The 15,579-nt window shown below is 41.6% G+C and overlaps 1 protein-coding gene across 2 annotated transcripts in view; it reads left to right on the plus strand.

Moving 5' to 3' along the window:
• Positions 1-15,579, plus strand: part of Csmd1 (CUB and Sushi multiple domains 1) — a 1,600,162-nt gene that overhangs the window by 1,501,287 nt on the left and 83,296 nt on the right. For both annotated transcript variants that reach the window (XM_039094737.2, NM_001037327.2), the window contains exons 47-49: positions 5,949-6,137; positions 9,005-9,151; positions 11,841-12,029. In XM_039094737.2, coding sequence (XP_038950665.1) covers positions 5,949-6,137; positions 9,005-9,151; positions 11,841-12,029 — 525 coding nt within the window. The remainder of the gene's footprint in view (positions 1-5,948; positions 6,138-9,004; positions 9,152-11,840; positions 12,030-15,579) is intronic.

Below are 15,579 nucleotides of genomic sequence, written 5' to 3' on the forward strand. Positions count from 1 at the left end.
CATCTACCAGGACCTAGACAAGTTTTAAAGAACAACATTCTAGGCTGCACCTATTGATCCAGAGACTAGAATGCAATTAGATCACTCAAGAAATGTGGTTTAGTAGGAGCCATTGCAAGCACAATGGGAAGGAAACAGTCATGTTTGGCTAAAAGGAGGTCAGGCACCTCATCTAGCTTCACTGACGGTGTTTTTAACTTACTTGAAATAACCATGGTTCTGATGGGGAACACCATGTCACCATGGGAGCAAGACACCATCTCCACCATTCTAGAAAATGGGCTGCAGTGAGGAATGAATGGCCACTATTCACAGAGCACATCACTCAGAAAATTAACTTCAGAATCACTAAAGGAGGAGGGAGCTCACTGCATTGGAAAGCTACTGCCCCGGGCATGGCCACCCTGGTGGGTCCCAGGCAGAGTGAGCTTCCAGGACCAGTGGATGGACTCACGACTCATCATCATCTTCTATGGGCTCATGTACCAAACTGTGGCACAGTTAGTAGACCTGAGAAATCTGCTTAGGTAAAATTGATTGTCTGTATTGGCACAGTGGTAATGACCTCGGGGTTCTCTTCTCAAGATGAGAGAATACATACACTTTAACTTTTGCCCCTTTACACTTCCAGGCAAGCCTTTACATTTGAAAGGAATATTTTAATCTCAAACAAAGTTTGTGAGGATGGAAAGCTTAAAACAAGCCTAGAAAATGTACAAAAGAGATTGAGGACCATCTCCTCATTAGATTGTCCTGTGCAGAATAGCTTCATTTCTATTGAAATAAACTTTAACTCATGTCCACCCACAAACCAGAGTAAGCCCACAACTGAATGCCCATGTCTCTGCCCCTTGTACACAACACACACCTGTGCATGCAGTCTTCCACAGACTCAACTTCGACTCTGTGTGAGGTTCAAAGCCCGTGACTTCCCAACTCCATAACTACTGTTCCCAACAGACCTGGGATCTTTTTCCTTCTGAAGCAAATCCATTAATGGGAGATGAGCTGAGAACAATCTTAGTTGTGTTTCTCTGAGCAACTCATTATTTTGAAAGAGCTCAGATGCCTGTCTTATGCCTGACCCTAATCACTTAAGCACTTCATTATAATCTTTCCCTATTTTCTAATTATTTTGTAGGGCTCAAGTAGGGGTCAATCTCTCAATCCATTCTTGAAAATCATGTTCATGTTGAATCTTACTTCTGTGGGTATTTATACACACTCTTACCAGTTCTCTGAGAGCTGCCAAGAGTTTCAAGGAAGGGTAATGGGGAACAGTGCAGACCATGCTCTAGAAGGTCGCCTGTGTGTCCTGAGAACATGCTACCATGTTAGTTACTACCTTAATTAGTAAAACAGAGAGAGAGAGAGAGAGAGAGAGAGAGAGAGAGAGAGAGAGAGAGAGAGAGAGAGAGAAACAAGGAATAAAGCTCCAGATGCATAAAACGTGCATGGCACCCAAGAAAGAGAGAAGAGCGCACTGCCCTTTGGGTAGTGTACAGAAGAGGTGCTAAGAGAGCTGAATCTCTCAGAATCTGGCTTTTAAGAGGTCTTGAGTGATAAGTGACTTCATGCTACAGACCACTAAGAAGGAACTCATAATAGTCTTCAGACCGCACATTAAAAACAGACTTGGGTCAACAAGATAGCTTGATGTGTAAGGGTGCTTGTCACCATGCCTGACTACCTGAGCTTGTTCCCTGAGGGCCCACATGGTGACAGGAGAGAATCCAATCCCAGTCTTTGTCCTCCAGTCTTTACACGAATGCTGTGACACATTGTTCAGCCTCCTTTTCTCCTTCCCCCTTCCTTCTTTCCTCCTTACTTCCCTCTCTCTTTCTCTCTAATACACACAAATGAAAACATTTTTAAAATTTAAAAGTGTATATCTGGCTAGGTCATCCTTTAATCACAACACCCAGGAGGCAGAAGCAGGCAGATCAATGTGGGTATCGGCTGGCCATGTCCACATAAAGACATCTGCCTCAAAGTCAAAACAGAACAAATAGAAACATAACTGGTCAGTGTTCACTAAAGGAATTCCAAGTCTGTTTGGTAATGGCCTTCCTCTGGAGGGGGCATGAAGGAGGGGAGTAATTCCAGTGTTCTTCCCACATGCCTATCCCTACAGGCTTCAGGCATCAGAGCCTACCATTCTCTTAGGCTCTTCCCAGTTTTCCCAGTTATCTCATACTATAGGTGTTTTTATGGTTTAATAATATTGATTTTGTAGTCCTGGTTGCCTGAAACTTACTATTTAGACCAGGCTAGCCCTGAGTCCACTAAGCTCTTCCTGTCTCAGCCTACAGAGTGCTAGGATTAAAAGCCTGTCAGGAGTTAACACTTTTTTATTTGTTGTTTTAATTTTGTTTTTCTAAGGGTCTCTCTAGGTCACCCTGGCTATCATGGAACTCCTATGTAGACTAGGCTGGATACTCCCAGAGATCGGTCTACCTCTGTCTCCAGAGTGCTAGCATTAAAGATGTGTACTTTCATACCCAGCTAAGGAGTTAATTTTAATGACTAGAAAGCATAGTTCAAGTCCCTAAGCCTAAGTTACTTTGGCTGATGACCTGCAAGATGTGTTAAACAACATACTGCATATTTGTTAGCCTCCGAAGCTGATTTTCCTTTACAAACCAATGAACATGCCATATGTCTGCCAAAAAGAACTAGCTCCAGTTGCCAGCAAACTCCTCTACAAGGTATCACTGATGGTCCTTCTCTGTAGCAGAAGTTTTCTCAAATGTCTCTTGAGGTGCACGGGGCTTTAAAGGTATCATTGTTGCTGGAGCACTGAGAAGTTGAGTTTCAGGAGAGAGTTGAAACCTTCATGCTAGCTGGGTTGCTCCTGGCAACAGTTTATAGCAGCCTCCAGGAAAGAGTCAGTTCCCAGGAAACAGCAGTGCAGACAGGAGGAAGCAAAGACATTTGGGCTCATTGGAAAACATGTTCAAACATATTTTTAAAATAATATTTGTGCCTGAAAGTAATAGTGTTAATGGTTACACTTGATAAATATGGCTTTGCTCGCTTTTTCATTTCATCTTCTCTACCAAACAAAAGAGACCATTTTAAGAACAGAAGGAATGCCTCTATCCGGGGCTGCTTCTGATTTGGATAGCTGCTCTGTGCTCCAGCCCTGGAGGTGACGATGGCTTTCCAGGTGGCATTCTGCAACTCATTGCAAAGTTTCCCAGTTCCAGATGGTCTGAAGTTCGATGTCATTTAAAACTCTAGCTGCAGTGATAAGCTTTACAAGGTGGAGGCTGACTGAATGTTTCCCCAGTGAACCAGAGAAGAGTCTTCTTGGTAGCACCTGCCTATGGAGAACAGGAGAGTACACAGCCACGACATTTTCAGTTTCTATAATACCTCTGCCCATATGGCTCCTTCTATTTAAGAAAGACATTTACATCTGCCACATCTCGCTTCACTCTGAGGGGGTAACTGTTACAACCTTCTATTTATAGCAGAGATGGTATAAGTGTTGGCTCCCTTTGCAGTATGGAAGCAGGTCTGTGGAATTCCTGGAACTCTATTCTCAAGCCCAAGCAGGTGTGCACAGACAGAAGACCCAACCTATGTGATGTGTTCTTCCTTAAAGTGCCAGCATGTCCAACCAGCAGTTGGCAAAGTAAATCTGGAAACGTGATGTTGTCCCTGAATGAATAGGTTTCCATTTTAGTGAACACCCAGATGAAATGTACAACAGAAGCTAAAATGTGGAGCGTTTGTTGCCTACGGGAAGGGAGGAGGACAGTGAGAATGTTTCCAAAGCAAAGCTCTTTCTGGAGTAGCGGGGGAGGAATCATGGGCAGTCTTTTTGCAAGAACCTATTTATATTCCTGTAGGAAAGCATGCAAGACCAGGGTACCTTCCTCTGCAACTTAGTACAGTGGTGCATTATGCAGCGTGCTCACTTGAGGTCACCGTTTAAGAAGAAAGATGGAAGGCAGATAACTGGTTATGCTTATCTCAAAGTCACAGAGTATGTGTTCAGAGGTTTAACAAGAAGACACAGCTCACCCAAGCATTCTGGGTTCCACATTACCCTGAACAGGGTTTTCTCTAAGTTGCTTAGGAGAATAAAGCAGAGAGCTCACTGATCAAGCTGATTCTTTCAATTTTCTCGGGTGACATGTCAATGCAAAAGTTTCTCCACATTCTATTTGCCTCTTTTCTGTCATTGTGAAGAACAGGGAAAAAAAACAATAAAAATTAAATGATATGAGCTGGAGAAATGGCTCAGGGGTTAAGAGCACTGACTGCTCTTCCAGAGGTCCTGAGTTCAATCCCCAGATACCACATGGTGGTTCACAACCATCTGTGATGGGATCTGATACCCTGTTCCGGTGTGTCTGAAGACAGCTACCGTGTGCTCATATACATTAAATAAATAAATACATACATACATACATACATACATACATACATACATAAATACATAAATAAATAAATAAATAAAATAAAATAAAAACTGATGGAATAAACTTTATTTTGTCTTATGGCTCCAGGGGGATAAATATCTATCATGGAGGGGAGGCAGGACAGCGGGAACAAGAAATGGAGAGATCACATCTTTCACAGCAAACACAAGGCAACAAAAGAAATGGGAAGTGGGGTGTGGCTATGTACCCTCAAAGCCTGCCCCCAATGACATACCTCCTCCAATAAGTTGTACCTGCTAAGCCTCTGCAAATAGCATCATTATCACTGTGGACCAGGAGTTCAATTCCTGAAGCTACAGTCTCATTCCTAATTGAAAACACTATACGTGGAAAGTGCCAGCCACATTAGTAGCTAACTGTGTCCCCACCACCACTGCCAGAAAACAGGACTTTTGACTGACTTTTGTCTAGGACTTCAGTTTAGATTTATTTTTAGTGATATTACTGTAATTAGTTTATACTGTGAAAATTTTAGACCTTGTTCTAAGACCTATTTGAAAGGGTTCTGTGATTGATTTACTTGCCTATGTCTTTGAAAGTCTACAGAGGTTTAAAGTGTAGTTTAGCTGGACTATCCAAATGAATAGGCAACTGTCAAGACAATATTTAGGAATGACATGGCTTCCAAGGTTTTCCCACCTGTTTGGGCAGCATCTTCATTTTGAAATGTATTTGTAAATAATACAATCAGCTCATTAAAGCGGGAAAACTCACCAAATGAGATGCACATCTTTGACCAGAGCTTTGGGGGAAGTTGCTTAGATGTGCTTAAACTGCGACTAATCTGGAGTATCACTTTCTTTTTGTATGCTGTGGCTGATGTGTGTCCCTGAGTAACTCTGGAAGCAAAGCATTCCTGTAGTGTAATTTAATTTAGCAATGAGAGATAGCATTCAAAAGAAGCCCTTTTGGTGATTTTCCATTTTTTTAATTAGCCTGGAAATAGCCGAATCAAAATAGAAGAAAGCGGAGGGAAAAAAAAGAATCACAACTTGAAGTATCTTGGTGTTTTCATAAAAGGATTGTTACTTAAGAGATCATGAATCTCACAGAAAACTGTAGCAAACAGTGCAAGTGTGTGTGGGAGTGTTGGACAATGTTCCTTTAATTCCTTCAATACTTAGTCACATGGTCACGTCAAATATTTAGATTTTGTTTATCTGCTTATAGCAAGGGTCGGAATAAAACTATTTTTTCCTATACGAAGAGCTACATTTTGTTTTATTGAAGATGGGCTCTCTTTCCTTTTGCATTGGAGGGGCTTGGGATGCTGTGACGAAATTCATGAAGCCTCCTAAGATTGTTCCAAAGATTGAGTGGCTAGTGTCGTGTAAACCCAGGAGAAGCACATAGTGTTCACTATGGCTCTATGGCACTGGGAGGTGCTTGTGTCCTGCATTAAACGTAGTTAGAGCTCAATAGACTGTCTTGCATCCCATCAAGGTCGGATTCATTGTGCTAACACAGACCTCTATCCATCTCTTTCCTCTTTAGCACAATGCCCAGCCAATGAAGTGCGAACAGAGTCTTCTGGGGTGATTCTCAGTCCTGGGTACCCAGGCAACTATTTTAACTCCCAGACATGTGCTTGGAGTATTAAAGTGGAGCCAAACTTTAACATTACGCTCTTTGTGGACACCTTTCAAAGTGAAAAGCAATTTGATGCACTGGAAGTATTTGATGGTAAGCCTCTCCTGTGTATGGGTCTCAGCATTCCGAGGAACAGTAATGGAAACACCATCTTAATGTCTCAGTGCCAAGATGAGTCAAACTTGTTCCTACAGCAGCAGACATCTTCCTCACCTTCCTACAACAACAGCATACATCAGGTGGTCTTCAAACAACACTATTGCATTGTTTATGGATCGGATTTTCTTATGTTAAGTGCACACTTGAGTCTCTCTCTCTCTCTCTCTCTCTCTCTCTTTCGCTCTCTGTGTCTGTGTGTGTGTGTGTGTGTGTGTGTGTGTGTGTGTATTATACAGATTGTCAGGGTACCACAGGACAATTAAGTATTCTAGAAGACTTTTCATGCTCTAAATGTCTATTTTACTCGAAATGCATGAAATGAATGGCTTGTAAGGATATCGAGGTGGTAAATGTTGCCCATGTCTTTACAGAGCAGTTTTCTATAGTGAAATCAGATGAATTTGATGTCCAATGATGCTACTTTCAATCCCAGTGCTCTGGTTTTATATAGCTCTAATGAGCGTCTTAATGCAGCAGTGTGGGCGGCTGGGTCATCAGCTGAGATGGATCTAACTCACTGTTTCCTTTGTATAGGAGATTCATCATGTCCGAGCAGAGTAGAGCCATACTCAGTTATGTGTGGCCAAGATCAGAGCTTTCTCATGTTTTTATGGATTTTTTTCAGATAAACTACAATGTATTCAGTGATAAGAATTGCTTTAATTGATCTTGTTTCTGTGAGTTTTACTAGTTTGATGAGCCATGAGAAGTAAATCACTTGTGCAGACTGACCTCTAGGAGTCAAGTTCTGCAGATTGTTATATTGGACATGAAACTCTAGTGTTATATATAGAAACAAGTAAACAAACAAGACACACACACACACACACACACACAGAGAGAGAGAGAGAGAGAGAGAGAGAGAGAGAGAGAGAGAAGCAGTGCCACACATGCTGTTGTCTTTTTTTATGAGTACAGGCGTGGAATCCTATTTGTATCATAAGTATTACTATGTGAGTTATTGTTGTGAGCTTAGGTAACTTTTCTGCATTGTTTGAATTAAAATATAGAAGCCAATGCTTTCACACATCTGGATTTCAGAAGCAGAAGCCTTACAAACAGATATTTCCCCAATTGCTTACAGCCCCAGTGCTGTCTAAATCATGACCAGACCATGATCAAGATCAAAAGCTAGAAAGTAGACCAGGATAAGACATCAGAAATTTCGGTCAGGTTAGCAATGGCTCATGGTCTGCATCCCTCTCCTTTCAAATATAACCTTTTTTTTATAAAGAGAAAGGTCACAGTTTTGTATTGAGAACTTCTGCAAGTGATGGCGTTTTCTCTGCCCTTTCACACTGTGCCCATTTTTGGCAGCATGGGTGCTAATCTCTATCACATGAGCTAAGAAAACGTAAGCTGAGCATACCAGCTGTGTGTACCATTTTCTCAGAGCATATACTCTCCATAGCTCAGATGTGGATTCTCCTCACTTTTTTAATTGTAAGAACTCAGTAAAGAACAGTGTCTGATTTCCAGTCATGATTGGCTCCTGAGACCACGTCACTGGCTATTCAGGCTAATCTGCATCTTTCCTTTCTAGAATATTGTTTATAGATGCTAGGTAGAGGCAGGTTTTCCAGAATGTGCCTAAACACTATGATCTAGACAGAGATCAGATGGAGAATAGTAAGGGATTTGGTGGGGCATTAGCAACTCTTGAAAATGGACTCTTGTGCCTGTCACTAAAAGTGACATTTCAAGTATGGCAAGCTCGGGATAATTAATTTCCAAGTGGCATATCCATTCAGAGGGCACATGATCTTGTTTAACAGCATGAGAAGACCTCACACATATTGTGCCAACTTCCACATGAAGTAGGGTCACTCTTTGGTAGGGCATGGACACTTAGCAGACAGTCTTTGGGGACCATCTTTCATAACAAGAAGATTCATTTCTAGAGACCTCCACACAAACTTCTACTTTTTTACTTGGTTGTTTTTCCTTGTGTATTCTTGAGATTGCTATAAACAAGTTCCTGATAATGTGTACACAACAGAGAATATTTTCTCAGATTTGAAGAATAGTAGTCTATGACCAGTAGGGAAGCTGGGTCTCTGAAGCTCATGTTGGCATGTAGTGTGTCCTCTTCATGTGGCCATCATATGGTTGTTCTCCATGTATCCACATTCTAATTACTTGCACACATTTGACTGATGGTGAATTACTATGACACTAATCTACAATGGGCACTTATGTTACTTTTGGACTAATCTATATACATTTATATGTGTGTACTTTACTAAATTTAGGTAGTCTATAAATTTAATTTCTCCTCATGAAATTTCCAGCACTTAAAGGTTTGGTCCAAAGTTTATCATGAACAATAATGTTGGAAGATATTTGCTATGTAAGTAACTTTTGTACCTATGTGCTACAGTTGATAGAATTAAAACTTCAAATTTAATATGTGCCATCAAGTTGCTCCCCAGAGTGATTGGCTTTACTTATACACCACTGACATTGCAAGAAAATTCCTGGTTTTCCATAGCGGCAGCATATGCTGTTATAATAATAAAAGGATGTTCTCGTTTTTAAAGGTCATTGTTTCACTGATTTATTTCATTCATTTCCATAATATGTGACCAGTAACTTATGTATTGTGTCCCCTTCTCCTTCCCCTATATTGTTTGCTTATCACAGTATGTATTTGTTATTATTTTCATTTGAGTATTTTTCTTTCCTTTGAAAATAAATAGCTGTATATTGTACATGTGTATACCAGTTTAGTCAATAGCTATGAATGATCTGCATTTTGTAGGTGCTCACATCTGACAGTTTTGTTTCTCTGTTTTCTCTAGGTTCTTCTGGGCAAAGTCCTTTGTTAGTGGTCTTAAGTGGGAACCACACTGAACAGTCCAATTTTACCAGCAGAAGTAACCATCTGTACCTCCGCTGGTCCACAGATCATGCAACCAGCAAGAAAGGATTCAAGATTCGCTATGCAGGTGAGTAGGAGGCTCTGGACACCAACTGAAATGAATGGTTTTTAGTACCACATTCATCTTAGCACCACGTCTAGGTTATGGAGAAGTTCTGACTTCTAACAATTAAAGGCCAGCAGGAAGAAGAACATAGTAGGGAATTACTTGGAGTGAGAGCCCTAAAGTTAGGAGAAAACTTAATTAATATGGTATAATTTATTAATTAAAGAATAAATATTAAAATTTGTACCAGGACAATAAAGACAGTTGCCCCAAATTGCAGTAATATAGCCAAAATCGTCATTAACATTGGGAACAAATGAGAGTTGATTATATTGCCATGCGTGGTATAAACTGTGGTCCTTAGCAAGTCACTCCATCTGTTGCATTCTATATATTTGTCTTTATATATGCCTATACTTTATATTCTAGTCTATATTTTGTATAAACACTTACATTGTAAGTCTACGTTTGGCATACATACATGTGTGGTTTTATATCAAAATCTGAGTTATTTTATCCTTTCTCTACATTTAATCATTGTCTGTAAATTGATATTTGTATTAAATTAATTAAATCTCCCAGTATATCAATGCAATGTCAAGCCCTATGTACAGTCTTCAATGTAATCTAACCTACACCCGTGTGTCTGTTACCCCATGAGAGCATAAGGAGACTTAGTTCCTAGGAACGGTTCAGTTATGAAGTACAACCCTCTGAGCTCCTGCCAGTGAGAGGTAAATGGGGTTGTCATGGAGATCTGTCTTCCTCCGAATGATAGCATCCAGCACTTTTGATGCAGGGTCTTCTGGAGGGCTCTCTTTACTCCCATTGGTGATCTATGTTTCCAGGATGGAGATCAGCCTCTGGGGGCAAGGCAGATGTTAGGGACTGGAAGGTTCTAGCCTTCTCTGGTTTTAAGAGATTAGAAAACCTCACCAGCAGCCAGGCTTTGGAAATTGTGGTGTTGAGACAACAGTGGGCAGGGCTTTCAGACATTCTTCCCCTGGAGATGGGAAGAAATGATGCTCAGGTCTGTGCCACGGTACATGAGCAGGGATTGGACCCACAGCCTTGTTCTGAAGAGTGGATGCTCAGGCTTCTCAGCCAGTTTGCGTTTATTGCAATGTGCACAAGTGGTTAGTGTAGAGGAAGTCACAATGCGCAGAGGTTCACTCACATGAGATGAGTCAAAATCTCCAAATGCTAGTTTCTACCTCCCAAGGCTTATTATTCTATGCATGGGGCAGCAGACACCTTTACCTAAACACATCAGATGGGCAGCCATAAAATTTTGTTTTCTCATGGAGGTGTGCCTGCACACGTTATATGTTCATGAGTGTATATGCATGCATACGATCTGTGTAATATACCTACACAGAGGGTTTTTCCCCCTTAAAATTCAGACTCTTTTGTCTGTTAAGAGTTCATCCAGAGGTAGGCTAGTAGGTTCCAGCCCATAATATGTGGTCCATACGACCACATTCTACACATCTGCACATTGCCTTTCCCTGGCACACATGCCGTGGACCATCCCAACATGAGCCCGGGCTTTGTGACATGAGATAGGGGAGCAGGTCATTCAGGAAAGCAACTTGGGGCTTTCCAGCTCCAAACTTTCGTTATATTTTTATTTTCATTTATTGACTAGGGTTTATAATAGAGTAGAGCAGATGTTCAAAGACAAAATAATTGTGTTTCACTAAATATATAAATAGGACAAAGGACCTTTCAGCCATCCAAATATTGCCTTCATTATGTGGAAGATTATGGCTTTAAAACTAATTCCATTTTAAAAGAGAGCTAGAGAGACTGATCAGTGATTAAGAGCACTTTCAGCTCTCGCAGGAGACCTAAGTTTGGTTCCGAGTATTTCCCAGGCCCACAACTGCATAGAATGCCCGTTCCTGGTTTCTGGTCAAGTAAAAGCTGGCGAACTAAGGACACTTGATGATCTTTCTTACAGAGGACATAGGTTTGTTTTCCAGTGCCCACATGGTGACTTCTTGCCATTTGCAACTCTAGTTCCAGAAGATCTGACTCCCCTTTTCTGGCCCCCAAGTGTACCAAACAAACATGTAATGCACGGACATACATGCAGGCAAAACACACATACACATAAAAAATGAAATTTAACAAATAATCAAATAAGAACTGATAGCCATCTCTAAGTTTAAAAATGTCTCCTAGCAAAAGGGGATACTTATTGCTATTACAGATTTTTTTTTTATGTTTGAACCAAGAGTTTATCCAAATCTCATGTATTATGTGAGAAGTTTTATGTCTGTATCAAAGCACGGTCTGTCAGACCACTAAACAAAACTTCATGTTCTTGATTGTGAAAAATGTCCAATGCCTGTTTTCTTTTTTGAATCATTCCCTTCTTAAAATGTAGAGAATGTTTAGGTTACAATGGTGGTACCCTGAGCAAGGCCACATCGCATCTTGCCCATGTCTTTATGATTGGCAGCCTGAGGGTACCTTGTGGGTGCCCACTACGAAGATCTGCCACTTCCTGGCCACGCTCTAGTCAACACCCTGCTCGTGTTTCTTGAGGTCCACAAAGAAACCCTGTGCGGCTCATAGAAGCTTCTAAATAGAAGAAATCCCTGTATACTTGCTGTTCATTTCCCAGCTTCTAAATCCCTTTTGTTTGTCATGCCTGTGCCCCAGGTTGGTTTGTAACCTCCTTGTGTTTGTTTCCACGACCCAGCTCCTTACTGCAGCCTCACCTCTACACTCAAGAATGGTGGCGTTTTAAATAAAACCGCAGGCGCCCTGGGGAGCAAGGTGCAGTATTTCTGCAAGCCTGGATATCGAATGATTGGCCACAGCAACGCCACCTGCAGGCGGAACCCAGTGGGCGTGTACCAGTGGGACTCGATGGCACCGCTTTGCCAGGGTAAGAGATGGCGTCCACTCAGCCCCAACTTGCTATTCTCTGTTCTGATTTTAATTGTTCTTTAGAAATGAGAGAGATTGTGCATTAGAGCTGATAAGAAAAAAGAATACTCGTGTAGTTGTTCCTTTGCTGTTTGATGTGGTAAATACCAAACAAAAAGCAGCTTAGGAGAGGAAGACTTATTTTGGTTCAAGGCTCCTGGGGACGTATCATCGTATCATCACAACAGTATCCCAGCCGTGATGGTCAGAGGTCAAGGCTGCTTGCTCAAAGCCTTGAACAAAGATGCTGAGAGAAAGACATGCTGGTTCTCAGTTGTCTTGGCCCTTCCCCCTTTTGTTCATTATGGACCTTCAAGTCGTGAGAGGAACAAGTCACTCAAATTCAGGATGAGTCTTCCTCCCAAGTCAGTCCTCTCTTTTAATGCTCTTGCCATACACTCAGTGTCTGTCTCGCTGGGATTGTAAATGCAGTCAAATGGACAGCGGAGAGTTACCATCACAGTAGGCTTAAAATGGTACAGTTCAGCTTCCCCGTTGATAATGCAAACAATGCTAACATTTGCAGAAGGCTCTGTGAGTCTGCACTGTCTGGATTCAGAAAATGAACAGGCAGTCCCTAGGCTGTGGCTACAGTTAGTCTGATTATAATGTGCTCTACATCTTGAATCTTTAAAAAGGCATCACCCCATTAAGAGTCAAAGTAACTTTATCTGATCATTACTTCAAATATACCCTATCAAAAATTCTAACTTCTTTGGTTTACACTAAAAACTTTTCCTTTGAGCCACCATCTTTGGCTTTTTTTTTGTTCGTTTGTTTGTTTGCTTTGTTTTGTTGGTTTTTTTTTTTTTTTACTTTCTTTGGACATTTTAATCTAGGGCTTATTAATGTTGATTTCAGTATTTCATTTATTTTTCATCTTTATTAACTTGAGTATTTCTTATTTACATTTCGACTGTTATTCCCTTTCCCGGTTTCCGGGCCAACATCCCCATAACCCCTCCCCCTCCCCTTCTTTATGGGTGTTCCCCTCCCCATCCTCCCCCCATTACCGCCACCCTCCCCCAACAATCACGTTCACTGGGGGTTCAGTCTTGGCAGGACCCAGGGCTTCCCCTTCCACTGGTGCTCTTACTAGGCTATTCATTGCTTCATTTTTTAACTTTATATCAGATGCATAGAAACTAAATTTTCATGTAAAAGATCTTAATGTAGACTCAAGGGTTTGAGGTGGCAAATTTCTCAAAGTTCGGTCTTAATGGGGTTTCTGTTCCCAGTACACTCAGCCTCTGAAAGCCAGTGATAAGTTATGAATGGATCGTAGAATCAGCAGTCCCGTTTACCTCTTACATGAGCCGGGTGACACCGTATTGGACACGAATCATGTTTGTATGATAACATATCAATGTTATCAGAACCTTATCCTGGTTTCCGTTCTCGCTTTCAGAATGTCTCTGTTAATGTAAGATAAACGGGAAGGTAGTGCCCAATAGCTTGACCTACTAGGAGTGCTAAAGGATTCTTCCACAGGAGGCTACATGGACAAGAAAAAATAATGCTTCCTATTTGCTTTCAGTGTTTTATGACTGTGGCACTGGGGTCACTTGTCCACTTGCAAAATTTAAACAAAGAAACACGTTCGTATCTTCACAAGTATTTGGAATCACATAAGTGCCCTTAAGATGGTGTATGTGGTACCAGAATCTTTTTGGTCTTGGCTGTTTTCCTCAGCTTTGCTTTGCTTCTGGTCTTAGTGAATCCTGTACGTTGGCAGGAGTGTTACTCGAATGAGGAGTCAGGTGAGACATGGAGAAGTCCTGTTTCCTTGGTGTCGAGGGAATACTTGGTGACCTAATATTTTTCCTGTTCTGTAAAATGGGAGTTTTGATAGTTGACTGTCAGAATATTGAAAAACGTAAGCACTGAGAGAGACTATACCTTCCAATATAATGTGACAGTAGCTACTGTCATTGGAGCTGGATGGGGATTCCTGCAGCACTTTGCTCTAGGATTACTTGGAACTTGTGGCTTCCCAAATGACAGGGCTAGGACCCAGGCTTCCTCATCCATAATGGCCTATCCTTAAAAAGTGGGCTCACACAGTTTCCATTTTGACAGTCTGGGAAGGACGGAACACCAGACCAGGTGTCATCCATGGGTTTCTGAGAAGTGAGGGTTATTTTTCTCTCTTAACTTGACCTTTTAAATGATTTCTCTCAGCAAAACTGTCTTGGTTTTTTTATCCTCCCTGATAAAGCCAGGCATATCTCCTGTCCTGCAGCCTTCATTTCCTGCCTCAGAGCAAGAAACTCTGCCAAGCAGCCGTTCTGTTATCAACACACTGATCTTCATCTCGAGGAGCAGCCTGTGCGGGAGCCGAGATTTCCTGCACTATCTCGGAGATGCAGTTAAACGGGAGCATCACAGAGCACACTTTCACGCTGCCCCTGTTAAACAGTAGAGTGGCCGCACAGCTGTTTATCTGAAAGCTGATGCTCAGAGCCTTGTATGAGCCTGGGCTTTGCTATGGGCTTGTCTCCCTTTGTTTTCAACTTGCACTTTGCAAGCGTTTCCAAGGGCAACAAAGTAGAGAAACCGTCTTGCCCATAAATGGCAAAATTAAGCTTTTGTTCTCAAAATCAAGACTCTAAGACATACACCATTGTTATCTGTTGCCAGGTCTTAATTTGTTCAGAGATAGACACATCTTTGATGGAAGTGATTTCTCTTATCGATAGGTGAGAGTTTGATCTTGGGAATTTGCTAATATTCTAGAGTAGTTAATGACTGTATATCTTTAATAACTCATAAGTTTAAGAACTCTATCCGTTCTAATTCATTTAAAAATCACATTGCACACAAATATACACTGCCCACTGAAATTACCAGACCCAAACTCTATATATCTCAATGAACTTTTATAGAGTTAGAATTATCTTAAAGGCTGTGGAGGTAGCCAAAGACATGGGTGTGTGAGAGCTGTGTTTTCTGAGGTTCTATTTATGCGGCTCTTTAACTGTATGAACATGCATTCCTACGGACGATACTATCCAAGGAGACCTCACTGTGAACATCTGAGGATCAGCTATCTCTGTGACCTCAGCATCCCAAACACTGCCTGCTTCCAGCATGGCCATCTTCCTGAAGGATCAGGATCTTTACCTTTAAAAAGTTAATAGCACTGCATATATAGACAACCACCAAGACTAGATAAGATGGATGAAGCTAAGAAGTGTATGCTGACAGGAACCAGATATAGATGTCTCCTGAGAGACACAACCAGAGCATGTCAAATACAGAAACAAATGCTAGCAGCAAACCACTGAACCCCCGCTGGAGGAGTTAGAGAAAGGACTGAAGGAGCTGAAGGGGCTGCAACCCCATAGAACAACAATGCCAACCAACCAGAGCTCCCAGGGACTAAACCACTACCCAAAGACTATACATGGACTGACCCATGGCTCCAACTGCATATGTAGCAGAGGATGGCCTTGTTGGTAACCAATGGAAGGAGAAGCCCTTGGTCCTGCCAAGGTTGGACCCCCAGT

This window comes from Rattus norvegicus, chromosome 16, assembly GCF_036323735.1.
Source record: "Rattus norvegicus strain BN/NHsdMcwi chromosome 16, GRCr8, whole genome shotgun sequence".
Lineage (NCBI taxonomy): Eukaryota > Metazoa > Chordata > Mammalia > Rodentia > Muridae > Rattus > Rattus norvegicus.